The following is an 18,178-nucleotide window of genomic DNA, read 5'->3' as shown; positions in this document are numbered from 1 at the left end:
ATATAGTTTAAAACGCATGATGTCAGCACGATAAACATGATAATCAGAACCCAAACAGATTTTTTTAGCAGGTACGAGCTGTAATGGCGCAGCTCTATTCTGGAAAAGGGGGCGGGGAGCAGAGATTTTTTTTTTTACAAATTTATTGAATATTTTCATGTTAAAATTTAATACAAAGTAAATATTGTCTAGATATATATTTTAAGAATTTGTTTTACTTTTATTTTTATAATATGACATTTACTATTTTTTCTCACAGAGCATAAATGGGTCGATATTCATACAAATATATAGCTTTATATTTTAGGAAAGGGGTTCCTTTACATGTGGACCATCATATTTGGGAGTCCTTGGATATAAAAAGTCTGAAAACCCCTGAATGAACTAATATGATTTCCATCTTTAAAATTTTAAGTTTAATATTTTATGCAACATATGAATCTAGCTGTCTTATATCTTGCTTTGTCTTATTTGTTGTTTTATTTGCAACACTATATAGATAGATAGACAGACAGACAGACAGTGTCAATTACAGAACAATGGCTAAACCTGTAGCCATCTGAGGTTGGTTGGATTTTGTGTTTGATTGATTTGATAATCTCTTTCCTACTTCATTGCTTTGCCACAAGCACTTCTCATATAACCAGAGAACTAATGTCTGAGTTGTTTTATTCATAAATTATGTGTAGGAGCTACAATGGGTGGCTTGTATATCAAGGTTAGGTTGGGTTAAAAATATATGTGTCCTGACAGGGAGAATGGGAGGGGAGAAGAGGAAATATTATGGGAGATAGAAAAGCGAGAGAGATGACACATCGTTTTGTGTCAAGTCGGTCTCGAGGCTGAAGTTATGTAACGTATATCAGGGTGAGAATGACGAAATCGCAGGAGCCGCAGCCGCATCAGCGCCTATGAATGACTGAATTCATTCAGCAACCTGAGAGTAATATCTAATTCTATTCATCCTCATAACCTGCCTTCATCATCGCTGTCAGCTCAGATATTTCGCTAATCAGTCATCGTTTTAATTATTATGATGCTTAAGCAACAGCTGAGGTTTGATTTTGTAGTTAAAGTCCTTCCAAACTCTCCCCCAGTAACCTGGGCTTGTGATGGATCTGTATTGTGTTTCATTTATTTCATTTTATTGACTCTTTAGGAGGAACATGGTTGTGTTTTACAGTAGATGTTGCCTGGAAGGATTTTTATTTCACGCCCAGTGGAAATATGGAGAGCAGTGGGGCTCCCTCTGGCTCTGCATGTGGGTTTGTGTGCTTGTTTGTGTTTGTGTGTGTTTGGAATTAATGTGGCAGAAAGATGCAAGGAGCGGGGGGTTGTGCCGATGACTCATCACTCATGAGGTCTGCGGATCACACCAACGCACACACGCAGGGCCAGTTTTTATAGTGCCAGGTTTCGCTGGGTTGAAATGAGCATAAAGTTTGATTGACCACATTGCGCTAGCCTTCAGATGAAGGGGGCTGCTTAAGTACTGTGAGTCCATGATGAGATCGTATGTGATTTGTTTGGAGAATCTGCTAAATAATTATTGTATGAAGCAGATTGTTCCCGTCATGACGACTGATTAAGCTCTTCAGTGTAGTGTTTATTAACTTTTCTGTCATCTGTCAATTGTTTATTCATGCATCTATTCATCCTCTAATATTTTAAGCATCTCAAGTCTTGCTTGGCAGAAAACTTTTTAAAAATAAATTGAAAAGTGGGGGCCCATGGAAAAATTGTGAGAAAATAAAGGATTTTATAAAACAATTGAACAAAATAAGCAACAAATGAAAAAAAGTGAAAAGTCCTATACAGACCAATTATAATTTAACTGAAAATGTTTCTGTAATATATAAGATATAAAACACAAGTATTTTATAAAAAAAAGAATATTTAACACAAAGATTATATACAAATTTGAAATTTTCATATTAAAATACAAAACAAAGTAGTGAAGCAGATTGTTCCCGTCATGATGATTATATTAACTCTCTAATTGCTTATAACTGATTAAACTCTTCAATGTAGAGGGTTTAAAGTGAATTCAGCTGACAAAATTAGACATTTTTAATATCTCATTTGTTTCTTTTAACAGTAACATAATCAGAGACTTTTGTTTAAAGGAACAGTTCATCCAAAAATGTAAATTCTGGCATCTTTTACTCACCCTCCTCATGTCATTCCAAAACTCTATGACTTTTTTTCTTTTGCAGAAAAAAAGCATTTTTAAAAATGTTTCAACTGTTGTTTTGGACTCCACTGACTTTGTATTGTATGGACAAAAAACATTGGACCCCATTGACATTCATTGTATGGAGAAAGAAAAAGAAAAGACCACTAAGGCATTTCTCAAAATATCTTCTTTTGTGTTCTGCAAAACAAAGAAATCCATAGGGGGAAAATGACACATGTGATCCTGTTAATTTCTCCATTTTTTTTTTCTCCTATTGTAATGGGATTAAATAGAACACAAATAGAAACTTGCTCAAGTCTCCTTTATAGATTTATCTCCTGAGAAAAAGACATGTGTCTCCTCTAAAGGTCAGATTTCGTCTAAAGTCAAAATGAAATCAAATATTTCTCCCAGAACCAAGTGATCTGACATATGCTAGTTTGCTAATTGTATTGCTTTATACTCTTCTGTTTCTATTTTACCTGAGGAGAAACATCTGAGACAACAATAATACTTAAACAAAGGTCTCCTGGGCCACGAAAGAGCAACTTCTGAGCTATAAAATGTTCTTCTGGGCAAACACAACCACAAAAACACACACTTCTACCATCGTCTGTTCACAATCCAGAGTATGTATCATTAGTTCTCGTAAATTCAAAACTCTTGTTTTGATCTCAGTGACTGGAATTCCAGAGCTTTGACTCGTCTTCTAAACAAACGGATCAAGCTACGTTTTCCTCGCCCTGCTGAGACGCTGCGGACTTTGTTACCGGTGTTATTTTAACATCTCTGAGATACTGCTGTAGTTTTTTAAATATAGTTTAATAATATAATATAGTTTTTTAATTCGATTTTTATTGAATTATGTCAGAACAGTTTTTGTTAATTTTTATTTCAGTTATTTTAGTACGTCAAGTTAAACTAAATGAAAATGACAATGCAGCTTTGGCAACTAGCTGAAATTAGTTTTACACTTTTTATATTTTATTTTATTTCAGTTAACATTCATTTTAAGGAACAAATTTGGTTTTAGTTAACCATAATTAGTTATTTTTATAATAACTCTGACTTTTATCAGTACAAAACAGCATTTGTGCTGTATAAGTCAGTAGGCTTATACAATAATGGCTTCTGGACTGTCAGCCAATTAGCAAAGTACTATTTTTATCTGTTTGTTCACGCGTCTCATCTCTGGCACTATAACCCTGTGTCCCTTATGAATAGTTGGGGTTAATGCGGCTAATGGTTACTAGGTTTCAGGGGAAAACACACCACACAGAAGTGCTGTCACCAGAGCCCTTAAACATCAGCGTCAGTTCCAGTCAGACCTCCTGCTCTGGTTCAGGTGATTCTTTATCTCTGTTTTGGGCCCCTTGTCTTTTTCCCCTTGGCCCTTATGCTAACTCTCTGGTGCTGTGCCAGTCAAGGGTGGCTCCGAGCCAAATTCCCTCTCACCTTCCAAGTGTGGGCCAGCAGTGTCAGCTGGGTAGAAGTTCTTCTGAGGAAGTTTGTGACCTTCACCTACTTTATATATTTTCCACCATCGTGTTGAAGGAGCGATTATATTTAGAGAGCTTTGTACTGGTGTAGAAAAGGCCTGAATCATTCTGTAATCTTTCCTGAATTGTTCCGCAATCCTCCTACAAAGAAGCGCAGCGGGCTAATAGATTTTAGGAGGGAAGTAATGCTTATTCTGTGGGAATGGAATACTTTCCCGGTTCAAAGCGGGTTTAATTATGCTTACAGGATTTAGTGTGTAGGGCTTTACTTCGCTATACTTCAGGGACAAAAATGACCACAGTATTGAGCTAAATCTCAGTAAACCTGCCTTCGGGGACATCTGAGGATGGCAAAAATGATTAATAAATAAAGCGTGTTTATTTTTTATTTTAATGGCAGGGTTTGTCTGCATTCATTAAAATAGCTTTACATGAAAACAACTTAGCTTTATGGTATGTCATCATTTAGATAGCTTGGGTTGGACAGACAAGACTTGCACGCTAAAGCGCTGATAAAATATTTTTAGCCTTTATAGAAACTGATAAATGGTAGTTGACACATGACATATTCATGATTTTTTTTCAACTTTTTTATTTTTTTCAACATCATAATGATATGTTAATTTTTATATGAATAAGTGAACTTCTAATAAAAATAATTAAAAGTATGAACGTAAAGGATGAAAAAGTGAAAAGAGAATGAAAACAAAATTGTTTAAATCTGTTTTAAACAATACAGTCTGGTAAATGGCAAAGCAACTACATTTACTTTGGCTTTAATTGAACAAATTTTATGCTTAGTAAAGATAAACATATTAAATATAATAATTATAATATTTAAATAATACTTTTGCCTGGAACATTATACACCACAGGACATATGTGCAGGATAACTGCCCAAAAGTATTTAATGTCAAGGAGGCAAAGGAAATGGGACTTTCAGTAGCGTTTGTTCCCAGCTGTGTTTGTGATGGGATGCAGAGGGAGAAAGCCTTTTGGGAATTCCACATAGACCGATCCCATACAAGAGTTTGGGGCTAATCTCCTCAAACAGAGGTATAGTGTGCGATTTAACCTCCCTGGCTACACACATAAACAGACACAAACACACCCCAGGGATTCAAAAATATAATGACTTTGTATTGACTAGAAAATCTCTGTCAGAGAGATTTTAGATTACAGTAGCAGTGCAAAGCCTTGCATGAGAAATGCCAGCTCACACACTGTTTGGAGGAGAGGGGAGGGAAGAGTTGCTGATTAACCGTTTTTTATCTTAACATTTTCCTGTAAGTGCACTTACATAATCGGCAGCTTTTGATGTTGAAATATTTGAGCCAGGCTGTGTATGTGCACAAATAGGCCCTTAAGAAAGACTAGTTACAGTTCCAAGATCACCTTTCCCTGGAATCTGTGCTTCATTCTTGGCATCAAAGTCTAAAAGGCAAAGTGTCAGAGTGTGTCCTTCTGATTATTGTGGATTATAGAATAAGCTTGAGTCGCTGCAGTGACGTCTTTCACTGACCCTTGAGCTTTTATCAGCACAATTACAGCTGAACACACACACACACACACTTCATTTTCAGCAGTGTCTTTGAGTCAAATTTAGATCTAGTTATATGACCTTTAGAGGAAAATTTGCTAAACAGACACTTTTGAATAGGTATTTTTTAATCCCAAAATAGGTGTTTTATCCCGTGAATCGGGTGCTAAACCATCGCAGTTAGCCCATGCAAATGAACAGCTCTATTAGCTATTAGCGTAATATATTCTTAGAGAATTTCACCCCTAAAACTTTGATCTCTGAGATGATTTATGTCTCGATTTAGTTGATTATTTATTTAATGAGAAAAGCACATGACAAGAGTTACAGCACTGATGACAAAATGCTTATATTTATACTTTACTGTGTCACCTATTGTGTTGTTTTTGCACATCATGCTTACTCATGGGGTATTGTGACTTAGTGGTTAAAGTCTGAGCTGGTAACTAAACTTTTCTTTTTGACCCCTGCAGTAGTGAATCCATGAACTATTATCATTATGGCCTTGAACAAGACTTGAGATTGTTTCAGGGAGATTCCTGTGCTAAGTGTACTGGGTCACTTTTTTTTTGGTAAAAACATCAGCTAAATCAGGGGGTTAACAGAAAATTTTCTGTAAGAAAAAAAAATTGTATAATGTAAATGTATAAAAATATATATATATATATATATATATATATAATAAAATAAAAGGAAAATAATAAATAATAATAAATGCTCACCAAGGCTACACTTATTTGATCAAAAATACAGTAAAACAATAATATTGTGAAATATTATTAAAAATTAAAACAACAGTTTTCTATTTTAATATGATGTAATGTAATTTATTTCTGTGATGCAAAACATTTCAGCATCATTACTCCAGTCTTCAGTGGCACATGATCGTTCAGAAATCATTCTAATATGCTGATTTGCTGCTCAGGACACATTTCTTATTATTATCAATGTTGAAAACAGTTTGAGTGCTCAAACAGTGGAGTGGAGTGCTCCTCAATATCTTTGTGAGGAAACCAATGATGATGATTCACGTTGAAGTTGAAGTTCACAAAGTTCAAACGAATAGCATTTTTTTTGCAATAGAAATTTATGTAACAACGTAAAAGTTTCTGTCACTTTTCTGACACTGTCACTTTTGATCAATTTAATGCATATTTTCCGAATAAATGTATTCATTTTCTTTAATATTTCAAAAAAATCTTACTGACCCCAAACTTTTGAACGGTAATATATGATCATTAATTTTGGCTTTAGTACAGTAACAATATAAAGCAAATGATATGTAAACAAATATTGTTGTCTTTATAGTTTCACGCTATTTTTCCTCACACAGTATACACAGGTCTTAAATATAGAATTTAAGAAGGGGATTCCTTGCAAGGGGATATATTTTCATTATATCTGAGGGTCCTTGGCATCGAAAAAGTTTACTACTAGACCATGTCAATACAATAGCTTACCTCATTTGTGTTTTTCAACAGGTGAGGAAATGGAAGATGCTCAGTCGCCATCACAACGATAGTAAGGTGAAGGAGGCCGAATCAGAGGGGCATGTGATCTGCCCCTGGACGATGTCACCCCTGCTGGGAAGCCCCGTACTGCTGGAATGTTGCATCTGCAATGGCCCCTTCATCACTTATGGGCACGAGGAGGCATGGCAACCACGTCAGCGCACACAGGTCAGCACACAAACAAATGTCTCATGCAAAAATGTATGAGTATCATTGCGTTAGATAACAAAATACATTATACAATTTAGAGAAATACAGCACAAAGCACACAAAGCAAAATATTTCATAAAAACAAGTTTCTATATCATTAAAATCTCAAAACAATATATATATTTGGATGCTTTCTGGTTGTCGAACATGGTGAAACACGCATTATTTGTTGAAATTTGTACTCATTTTCCATTCTTCTTCATTCTTTTTGGTCTGAACTTAATTTTAGCCACTTAGCTGTTTACACAAGATAAAAGAGCAGTGAGAAACATGGGCTGGGAAAGCTTAGCGTAGGTGCACGTGCAAAGATGTTAATACTATCCCGCACATATTTCAGCATTCTGTTAGCCGGCTCTCCAGGGAGGTTATTAAAGAAGTGGATTTGGGTAATTGCTCTTTCTGCCGTTCTCTCTCTCTTCCAAGCTCTCTCTCATTCTCTCTCACTCACTTCATACAGAAAGCTTGCTGCTTGGGTGCTAAACTGTAAGCCAGATGTCACACGATTTCATTTTTTGCGAGCTGTAGATTAAGACCGATGTGACAGTCCATCTGAAAGTCATAATTTCACTGTGATGAGTGTGCATGCATGATAAAACTGTTTGAAAGTCTTCCACTGACTCATGTGACTGTAAATCTAAAGCCCATTATTAATAAAGCAAAGTCCTAATTCTAATATTCAGTGTCACTTCCAAGGACCAAGGCCTCATTCTGTTATTAAACTTGTGTATAGGTCAAAAGAGACATGCAGTACTAAGACAACTAGAGTGTTTTCATTGAAGACATATTGCACTGACCTACATTACTTCTTTTTTTCCCCCAGGCAATGGATCTCTACTATCATGGAGACCCTGAGTCTGATTATTGTTGTCCATCTGACACCAGTAAGTTCTGTCTTTTTTTCTCCACCAGTCTTTTCTTTCATTTATTGCCTTATTTCCATACTCTCTCTCCCTCTCTTTAGTATGTCTTTTCTAATTCACTCACCTTTATAGCTCTTTCAGGATCTCTTTGGTGCGATTGGTCATTGTACTTCCTTCTCTTCTTTTTTGAGTTGTTTTGTTTCTTCTCCCTTGCTGGTATAAGCATAACCCATTATTACCTTGATCCATGTAGGCTTAGAGTTGAACCTTTAATAACAATTTTTATGCAGGTGCTCAAAACAGCACTTCTGTGAATAAAACACTCCTACACTATTCAATTACAAACACCCAATGCCACTCGATAATGGTTGAAACGCACCACGCACATTTGTCAAGTGCTTGTTAACATACATTGTATTTGCTAAACTGTTCCTGACACTGTTAACGAATTATGATTTTATGTATATGGCTGATTTTTTTTTCTTTAGGAACTTTTCTTTTCCGAAGGATGATTTTAAAGGATAGAATACACTTTGCTAGCCATAATATCTCTATTTTGGGCTTTTTGTACATTTTTATGACAAAGTTTTAATGTTACACAAACCATTTTAGAGAACAGATACACTACCAATGAAAAGTTTAGGGTAAGTACTTTTTAATATAAGCAAGGGTGCATTCAATTGATTAAAAGTATTAGTACAGACATTTATAATGCTACAAATGATTTCTATTTCAAATAAATGCTGTTGTTTTGAACTTTCTATTTATCAAGAATCCATCACAGGAATAAATTACGTTTTAAAATATATTCAAATAGAAAACAGTTATTTTAAATTGTAATAATATTTCACAATATTGCTGTTTTTACTGTATTTTCTATTAATTATTGTAGCCTTGGTGAACATAAAAAAAATAAAAAAATAAAACATTAAAAGATCTTACTTACTGACCCCAAACTTTTTTGGTTATGATGTAGATGAGAAGTGACAAGGGAGGCGTTTTTTATTTTTCATGATTTCAAGTAGACCAAACAACCCATAATTAATGACTCACTAATAAATGGTCTGTTATTGACGCTGTGGTTAGAAGATTTTGAAAAATTCCCTCGCAATGACATGGCTGTATTTCATCAGTCATTTAAAGGTTAGGGTGATAAGATTATTTGAAAAAGGGCAAATGGAAAGCTGTTGGAAGTCTGTGGAAAGCTGATTTTTCCTTTTTGTCCTGTCATAGCTTAACACTGAACCCAGGACAGGTACAGAGAGGACAGTGTCTTGAGGAGTCAGAGTGTCTTGGGACTGGTCTGCTGGATAAAATGTGCTTTCCCATTTAACGAAACATGCCAAAATATGGAGCACTCTGGAGATGAGGGAATTTGCAATCACTAACATTTAGCTGTCTCTAAATTACGTTTTAAAATATATTCAAATAGAAAACAGTTATTTTAAATTGTAATAATATTTCACAATATTGCTGTTTTTACTGTATTTTCTATTAATTAATGTAGCCTTGGTGAACATAAAAAAAATAAAAAATAAAACATTAAAAGATCTTACTTACTGACCCCAAACTTTTTTGGTTATGATGTAGATGAGAAGTGACAAGGGAGGCGTTTTTTATTTTTCATGATTTCAAGTAGACCAAACAACCCATAATTAATGACTCACTTATAAATGGTCTGTTATTGACGCTGTGGATAGAAGATTTTGAAAAATTCCCTCGCAATGACATGGCTGTATTTCATCAGTCATTTAAAGGTTAGGGTGATAAGATTATTTGAAAAAGGGCAAATGGAAAGCTGTTGGAAGTCTGTGGAAAGCTGATTTTTCCTTTTTGTCCTGTCATAGCTTAACACTGAACCCAGGACAGGTACAGAGAGGACAGTGTCTTGAGGAGTCAGAGTGTCTTGGGACTGGTCTGCTGGATAAAATGTACTAGGTGATGTACATGGCAGAAATGTACAACAAAAATCATGCAGTTAGTTAATGACATGTATTCAAACAAACGGTGAACTGTTAACAGTGATGGTTATATGTTGCAATCAAGCTTATAGCAAAATTTGGTAGTTTTGTATGTTGATTCAAGGTTATTGTCATCTGAGGGATTGACATCATCTCTTCTCAGGTGTTCAGTCATCTCAGAGCTTTGTAAGGGTTGCATCCAGACTGAAGCTTGTGTAATTCCTAGTTACCTCAGGATGCCCATCCGTGGCAGACACAGAGAAGCAAATAGAGAAAAATCGTAGCTGCTGTTCAAACCAAGCAAAGAATGATAAACATTTCTGCACTCACACAGACACAAAATGCAAGACTGAAAATTGAGTAAATAAAAGTAAACTATGAATATATTACCCTAGAAAGTGCTGCCCTACCACAATTTCTGATTGCCCCCCCAGTCCAGCGAGCCTAGTACCGGGCCTGCTAAAAACTGTCCAGGTAGATAACTGACTGGGTTTTGACCGACAGCCTCTATGTTCATTTAGCTTTAGCTTCTCATGAAAACAGTGCAGCACATTGTTGGAGGGCTGGAGAGACTCCGCCCCGCAGATATCCGGTGTCAGATCAGCCCTGATGGAATGCGGCGGATTGAGAAAATTCTTTCACCTCCAAACCTCCTCATCAAGCGTGTCTGCGGCACTTTACTCTCTTTCCTGACCCTATGAAAGACACAACTTCACCGCTGACATGTAAGTTGAATCTCGCAGAATTTACCGCGGAAAGCTCGTATTTATGGAACTGTTTTTATTTAAATGACTGGAGGTGGCCGCTTATAATTAGGGTGTACTGGAGACATCTGTAGGTGCAGGAGCAGCGACCCGGTTTTAACACCTTACTCGTATCTAGATTGATTTAGTCTGATAAGGCACTTGGCTCTGCCTTTGCGAAACATAAGAGACGCTACTGTCTCGGCTTTCATAAGAGATGAGAACAATGAGAACTTCAGCGGAACTGAAAGGTTTGTACTTTTTCAAGAATACGATAATCATAATAACCAAGTGATAGGCTATGTATAAAATACACAACAAACTTATGTATAGTTTATAGCGGTTTATTCAAACATCTGGAAGGTGTTCAAACGTTTTCTATGTTCAAATGGTTATTTAACAGCGTTACACTATTAATTACGTTGCAACGTAAGCAGAACCAAAAAATTACGTGCATGTTGTTTATTGTAGCCTTAATGTTGTATTACTTAGTGCTTTAAATGCACTGTATCATGAACAATGTGAAACAGTGTCTACATAAGATGTATGCATGATATCTTTACTCAGTGTTGTTCGGTTACTACCGGTAATTTGGTCTGCTAATACTAGCGTGAGAAAAGCTGGTGACTCGAATGTATTCGGTTGTAAAGCTTAAGGACAGTGCTGGGTTCAGTGTCGCGATCTACTGTAGCTACAATATGCTTTGTTGCAAAATGAGATACAGTATAATTATGTTAAACTAAGTGGTTAAAGTCGAAATGGTTTTTGTCACAGCTCAACCATTTATGAGTTTAAATCGTTTTGAGGCTTAGGTTCTGAGCATTTATTATAACTTGAGCTGTATGAGTGACTTTAAATGACGTTAATTAATTGTCTGCTGGGGTATAGCATTGCATAACTGTGGCAAACTAGGGCATTTCATGATCTTATGTAAATTTCCTGATACGGGCTCTAAATGACAGAAGGAACGAATGCAGAAGAATGCTTGAATTTTCCTAGAAGCAATTCATTCCGGGAAGTCCAACTACTTTCCGCGAATCGGTTCTTTCGAACAGTTCGTTTCGAACACCCGCTCAAAAACAGATTCGGCTTATTTTACGTCATGCTATTATTACGCCCTGACATCGAGATGTGGAATGTCATTTGTAGCCACATATTTAACATCTTATTACATTTTAATTGTACATTTTAATTACGCTTCATGTATATTCAATTGTAATTGCATGTGCCCCAGTTACTTTTCGGCCCAAACACTCTTACTATCACTCATCTGTTCCGTTCGATTCAGACTTATGACAGAGATCGTTATTCCTTCAGTGTTGTGAGTGGACTCGATTAACGGCTCTGACGGTCTAGTTCGGACTGGTTTGTGAACGAGTTAAATCGATTCATTGAATGATCCGACACAAAAGAACGGTTTATTTAATCCAGTCAGTACTTTTTCAGTGAGTGCTGAAGTTTGGCTCGAGTCCCTTTGCTTTTGTCCCATTCATGCGTCATCTGTCACAATGGTTTAATTGGGGTTCAGTGTCGCGATCTACTGTAGCTACAATATGCTTTGTTGCAAAATGAGATACAGTATAATTATGTTAAACTAAGTGGTTAAAGTCGAAATGGTTTTTGTCACAGCTCAACCATTTATGAGTTTAAATCGTTTTGAGGCTTAGGTTCTGAGCATTTATTATAACTTGAGCTGTATGAGTGACTTTAAATGACGTTAATTAATTGTCTGCTGGGGTATAGCATTGCATAACTGTGGCAAACTAGGGCATTTCATGATCTTATGTAAATTTCCTGATACGGGCTCTAAATGACAGAAGGAACGAATGCAGAAGTGAGTGAAAGAGTCATTGACTCATTGACTGTTGTGCACTTGTGGATGGCGGTGGTTGTTTTTGGACGTCTTTTGACTTCCAAGTATGAAAGGTATGATGAATCAACCGAATCTTTTCTGCTTTATCTTTACACTTAGGCTATAATGAATACATTGTTTACTCTAGCAATAAAATAGCAATGAGAATGTGTAGCAAGACTGGGACTGTTTGTATTATGACTGTATTAGAAGGCAGGCAGGTTTGTTTATTAAAGATGGATACAGTGACTCGATTTTTCAAGTTTTGACGTTCCTCTCAACAGAACATGTAGTCCTGCTCAGCTTGTTAGATGCGGGAAGATCTTGTTTTCAACTGTATGTAACATAACATCAGATTTTGGGGCGTGACGTACTTGTGTACCCTTCACTCACAGCTGACTCCGCTAGAACCTGCGGTACATACGCCAGGCCACGCCTCCGCAAACAGTCACTTGCGTCAGGCCACGCCTTCTCTAAGAACTCACTCCAAGCCACGCCTCTTTGCGGAACGCGATCTCTAGCCTCCTCCCCCTGCCTTTTAAATAGTTGGAACAGTAGTGTAGGAGTTCAGTAGCGCTTTGTGTTGTTTTGGTTACGGGCCATTTTTAATATACTAAAAATTATTTAAAAAATAATATATTTTTTAATGGTCATATTCAGACATATCTCCTTATTTGTTTGCTAAGTTGTCCTTGTTAAAACCATGCATCTGATCATCAGTCTCTGATCTTTTCTTCCTGCAGTCCTGAGGTCCAGTCCATCTTGAACTTGACACCTCCACAAGATGCAGAGCTGATAAACAGCAACCCTTCCCCACCGGTAATTCTGCGTTTATTTATGTCATGAAAGCATATGTGTGTGTATGCATCATGCATCTTTCTACAAAACAATATATGATTCATATTTGTCTAATCATCTCCTCTTCAGCCAAGTCCTTCTCAGCAAATAAACCTCGGCCCTTCTTCCAACCCCAGCGCCAAACCATCAGACTTCGACTTCCTCAAGGTCATCGGAAAAGGCAGCTTTGGAAAGGTTCTTCTGGCCCGCCACCGGAGCGATGAGAAGTTCTATGCAGTCAAGGTGCTGCAAAAGAAAGCCATCCTGAAGAAACGCCTCCGCAAACAGTCACTTGCGTCAGGCCACGCCTTCTCTAAGAACTCACTCCAAGCCACGCCTCTTTGCGGAACGCGATCTCTAGCCTCCTCCCCCTGCCTTTTAAATAGTTGGAGCAGTAGTGTAGGAGTTCAGTAGCGCTTTGTGTCGTTTTTGGTTACGGCCAGGAGTGGAAAACTACAGCAATGACAATCCAAACGGAGACGGGCGTCCCAGCTCCAGACTTGACCTACTCTAAAACAAGAGGACTAGTAGCTAATCTCGGTGGTAGGCTTTGTTTTTCAGATGAACGGAATCTCCTGAGCCAACTTTAGCACAGAATGGGAAGAATATTAAGTGATCTAGCTTTTTAATGGACTCTCTCTCTCTCTTTGCTTTTTCTTTTATGTGCAGCCTTTATGAAACAGAGAAAGATGGGACTGAATGACTTTATCCAGAAGCTTTCCACAAACACTTATGCATGCAAGCAGTAAGTCTAATTTATGTAAATCTGTTTAAGATGTGCATGTTTACAAATTTATTTCAAATATGTATTCATTTACAAAGAAAATGGATATATTTACAAACTTGTTTTAAAATATAAATGTTCCTTTATATATAAAAAAAAGAGTATAAAAGATGTTTTTTCTACTTTTTTGACATTTTATTATTGACAAAATGATTTTAACAATATAAAATTCTAACTATATTTTATATATATATATATATATATATATATGACTATTAATTGAATTTAAATTATTTTTAATATACTAAAAATTATTTAAAAAATAATATATTTTTTAATGGTCATATTCAGACATATCTCCTTATTTGTTGCTAAGTTGTCCTTGTTAAAGCCATGGATCTGATCATCAGTCTCTGAACTTTTCTTCCTGCAGTCCTGAGGTCCAGTCCATCTTGAACTTGACACCTCCACAAGATGCAGAGCTGATAAACAGCAACCCTTCCCCACCGGTAATTCTGCGTTTATTTATGTCATGAAAGCATATGTGTGTGTATGCATCATGCATCTTTCTACAAAACAATATATGATTCATATTTGTCTAATCATCTCCTCTTCAGCCAAGTCCTTCTCAGCAAATAAACCTCGGCCCTTCTTCCAACCCCAGCGCCAAACCATCAGACTTCGACTTCCTCAAGGTCATCGGAAAAGGCAGCTTTGGAAAGGTTCTTCTGGCCCGCCACCGGAGCGATGAGAAGTTCTATGCAGTCAAGGTGCTGCAAAAGAAAGCCATCCTGAAGAAGAAAGAGGTATGGAATCATACAAAGCCTCTCTAATTCACTTCTAGTGACAGTTGCTTTAGGCTTTGGAGAATGCATGTGTTTTATAACAGCATAGTAGTCCTAGATGGTTGGTTGACCTCTTATCATGATCTCTAAACTCTGACCTCAGGAGAAACACATCATGTCTGAGCGCAACGTGTTACTGAAGAATGTCAAGCATCCTTTCTTGGTGGGCCTGCATTACTCCTTTCAGACTACTGATAAACTCTACTTTGTACTGGACTACATCAATGGCGGAGAGGTACGTTATTTCATTTGCATTTTTTTTTTTTTACGTTACATACAGTAGGGAGTAAAACAATATTTACAAGAGAGGGTGACAAAAAATTAAATAGTCAAAGATGTTGAAGGAGACAGTGAGGTATATGCAGACAGAAAAAGGACATGCTTTCATGAGAAGCAAAGAGGAGCAGCTGGGCTCTGAATAGGAAACTCTCCTCAGGAAATGGCTGGGAGGGGAAAGTGTGTGAGGTAGGGGAGCCAGATTTAGCAGCTATGGTGGTTTAGACTAACTCAACAGACGTCTCTGAGGGGCTGCGGAGGGGGTACGTTCTCATTTCCTGCCATTGTTCGGGATTGTGAAGTCTAGAAAGCCTGATTAAGTATGCCATTCAGGATATGGAATTCACGGCCTAATCTGTCTCCGCTCTCTCTTTGTCTTTCTATAGCTGTTCTATCATTTGCAGCGGGAGCGATGCTTTCTGGAGCCACGTGCGCGGTTCTATGCAGCCGAGATCGCGAGCGCCTTGGGGTACCTGCACTCGCTGAACATCGTGTACCGAGACTTGAAACCCGAGAACATTCTCTTGGATTCTCAAGGACACATCATCCTGACCGACTTCGGCCTGTGCAAAGAAAACATAGAACCCAATGGAACGACATCAACGTTCTGTGGAACACCAGAGGTAAATAACATTCACTTTTATTGTTAAACAGCGGTTACTTTCAAACAATGCAATTGCATTTGCAGTTAGTAAGCCTACCCATCTTGATGTTTCTCCTTTTGTCTTACAGTATTTGGCACCGGAAGTGTTACACAAACAGCCGTATGACCGGACAGTGGACTGGTGGTGTTTGGGTGCAGTGCTGTATGAAATGTTATATGGCCTGGTGAGTTATTCCAGCAAAATAAATTGATTTTGTGCCTTTAATTGAATGTATTTAACTAATTAGCTTAATTGAATTGGAATTGACTTGAGTACTTGGCTTTGTACTTGATTGCTGATTGTTTTTCTGGTTTCTCCACAGCCTCCGTTCTACAGCCGTAACACAGCGGAAATGTACGATAACATTCTGAACAAGCCACTGCAGCTCAAACCCAACATATCTAACGCTGCCAAACACCTGCTGGAGGGCCTGCTGCAAAAAGACCAAACTAAGAGACTGGGCTTCACTGATGACTTTGTAAGTGTGTTTGAATTTTAGAGTATATATACTCTATTATTTTAAACGAAATTTTAAACGATATATATATATTTTGTTTTTACTATATATTAGCCATATCATATTAAATAGCAGTTTTGTTGCTGTTATATCTAATGTATCTTCTATTTCACTTTTGTAGACTGAGATCAAGAACCACATGTTCTTCTCTCCCATAAACTGGGATGATCTAAATGCCAAGAAGCTCACGCCGCCCTTCAACCCCAACGTGGTATGTTCCACTGCTCTTCTGCGTTGACTTTGGGTTATTACAACATAGCACTGGATGTTAGAGATAAAAAGGACCTAGTCATTCTGGCATGATTTGTGTCAAGAGAATGCAGAGAATCATGCTATGCAAATATTGCAGCTTCTTATCAGTTGATTTCAGTCGTGTAATTTTGACGTGTTTTTGTTTCAGACGGGACCTAATGACTTGCGGCACTTCGACCCAGAGTTCACCGACGAGCCAGTGCCGAATTCAATCGGCTGCTCCCCGGACAGCGCTTTAGTCACAGCCAGCATCACCGAGGCGGCAGAGGCTTTCCTTGGTTTCTCTTACGCCCCTGCTATGGATTCCTACCTGTAGCCCATCGATGCAGGAACGCCATCCCATAGACTCTTACCTGTAGCTCATTACCATGGAAACCGGTCCCATGGAATCACACCTGTAGTGCATCACTATGAGAAAAGAAACCCTGTCTCATTTCCCTGCCTCCATATAGGGGGCATTTGCACATGGCATACGGCAGCTCAAAAGGCCTTTGTTTAAAGGCCTGAGTTTTACAAATTAAAAAAAGACTTGTCATCTTCATCGACTGCATCCAAATGCACGATTTCTCCTCCGCTTTCACCCCGGGTTGTGTCAGACAGACAGATGGGGGAAAAAAGAGAGAGAGAAGATTGATGCTGATGGACGATTGTTATGTACTTTTCTTTTCTTGAGATTTATTTCCAGCTTATTCACTTTTATAGGATTGTTGATGCTAGACTTCATTGTTTTGGATGGATTGGATGTGTGCGTGTGTGTATGTGCCTTCGTTTTAACACCCCTTCACACATGTTTGTTTAATCTAAATCATGTGATCTGGCACGTCAGTCCGTGTCTGATATAAGTCAACATGACGCTAAAACCACTAAAATATATCAGCATCTGATGTTTATGTGATCTTTCAGTTACACATCTGGGATTAAGTTGCACATTTATCTTCCTAATTTAAAGGGCACTTCCTTTTTTGTGTTTTTCTTGTTCTTTTGACTCAAGTGGAAGGTGCTAGAGGGATGTGCTGCTAATGTGTGTAGATACGCACTTGGATCAAGGAATCAGACGTCTCTGTTACCTTAGTCTTCCAGCCTCCTAGGATGTACAGTAATCGTACAGCTCAGAAATGGGCTAGTTTGTCTGAACATCACATTCCATGAAATAAGACTGTATGGTTATTTAAGTTTGTTTGTATATTTTAAGGTCTATGTATTAGTTTTAATGTATATGGAACAAAAACTTAAGGTATGCTTACATGTAACTATAAATGTACTGTAAAGTTGTAAAATGTTTTAATTAAACAATGTGACCTTGTTTTGTTCGCAATAAAACTTTATGGTTATTTTTCCCCAAAACAATATTTGCATCTTTGTTTTTTTTGCTGTAGATGAAACTAAAACATTGGGTCATATAATTTAACAAACATCATTTAACAAACAGATTTAGCAAACATCACACACCATGAAACGTCATCGGTTTCCTCAGCTGGTCAAAGGTTGCTTTTAGTACATTGTTGTGCATCATTTTACTTTCCCAACCCAGTGCTCACGCCATCCCTGCACATTGAACCCCATCTTTAACCAACCATAATTTTCATTTCTCCGGCAGCTGTCAATGTTTGTATGTATTAACTGCAGCTCCTGGAACTGCTATTCTGAGACCTGGCGTAATGGTCTGAGCAAGTTCACCAGAAATGCTGCACTTGAGGCCTTAAATTAGGTCATGCATGAGTGAAATGACAG

The 18,178-nt window shown here is 37.5% G+C and overlaps 1 protein-coding gene across 1 annotated transcript in view; it reads left to right on the top strand.

Annotated features, from left to right (window-relative positions):
* The window catches only part of LOC107756394 (serine/threonine-protein kinase Sgk1-like), a 22,467-nt gene extending 4,679 nt beyond the window's left edge, over positions 1-17,788 (top strand). Inside the window, exons 4-14 of the mRNA XM_016573473.1 lie at positions 6,697-6,894; positions 7,757-7,817; positions 13,859-13,934; positions 14,347-14,422; positions 14,531-14,719; positions 14,862-14,993; positions 15,421-15,657; positions 15,767-15,862; positions 16,001-16,156; positions 16,317-16,406; positions 16,596-17,788. Coding sequence (XP_016428959.1) covers positions 6,697-6,894; positions 7,757-7,817; positions 13,859-13,934; positions 14,347-14,422; positions 14,531-14,719; positions 14,862-14,993; positions 15,421-15,657; positions 15,767-15,862; positions 16,001-16,156; positions 16,317-16,406; positions 16,596-16,763 — 1,479 coding nt within the window. The 3' untranslated portion in view covers positions 16,764-17,788. The remainder of the gene's footprint in view (positions 1-6,696; positions 6,895-7,756; positions 7,818-13,858; positions 13,935-14,346; positions 14,423-14,530; positions 14,720-14,861; positions 14,994-15,420; positions 15,658-15,766; positions 15,863-16,000; positions 16,157-16,316; positions 16,407-16,595) is intronic.
* The last annotated feature ends 390 nt before the right edge of the window (positions 17,789-18,178 follow it).

This window comes from Sinocyclocheilus rhinocerous, unplaced genomic scaffold (assembly GCF_001515625.1).
Source record: "Sinocyclocheilus rhinocerous isolate Xijiao unplaced genomic scaffold, SAMN03320098_v1.1 scaffold712, whole genome shotgun sequence".
NCBI classification, from domain to species: Eukaryota; Metazoa; Chordata; class Actinopteri; order Cypriniformes; family Cyprinidae; genus Sinocyclocheilus; species Sinocyclocheilus rhinocerous.
The sequence above is the reverse complement of the archived record's forward strand: the minus strand, read 5'-3'. Positions and strand labels throughout refer to the sequence as shown.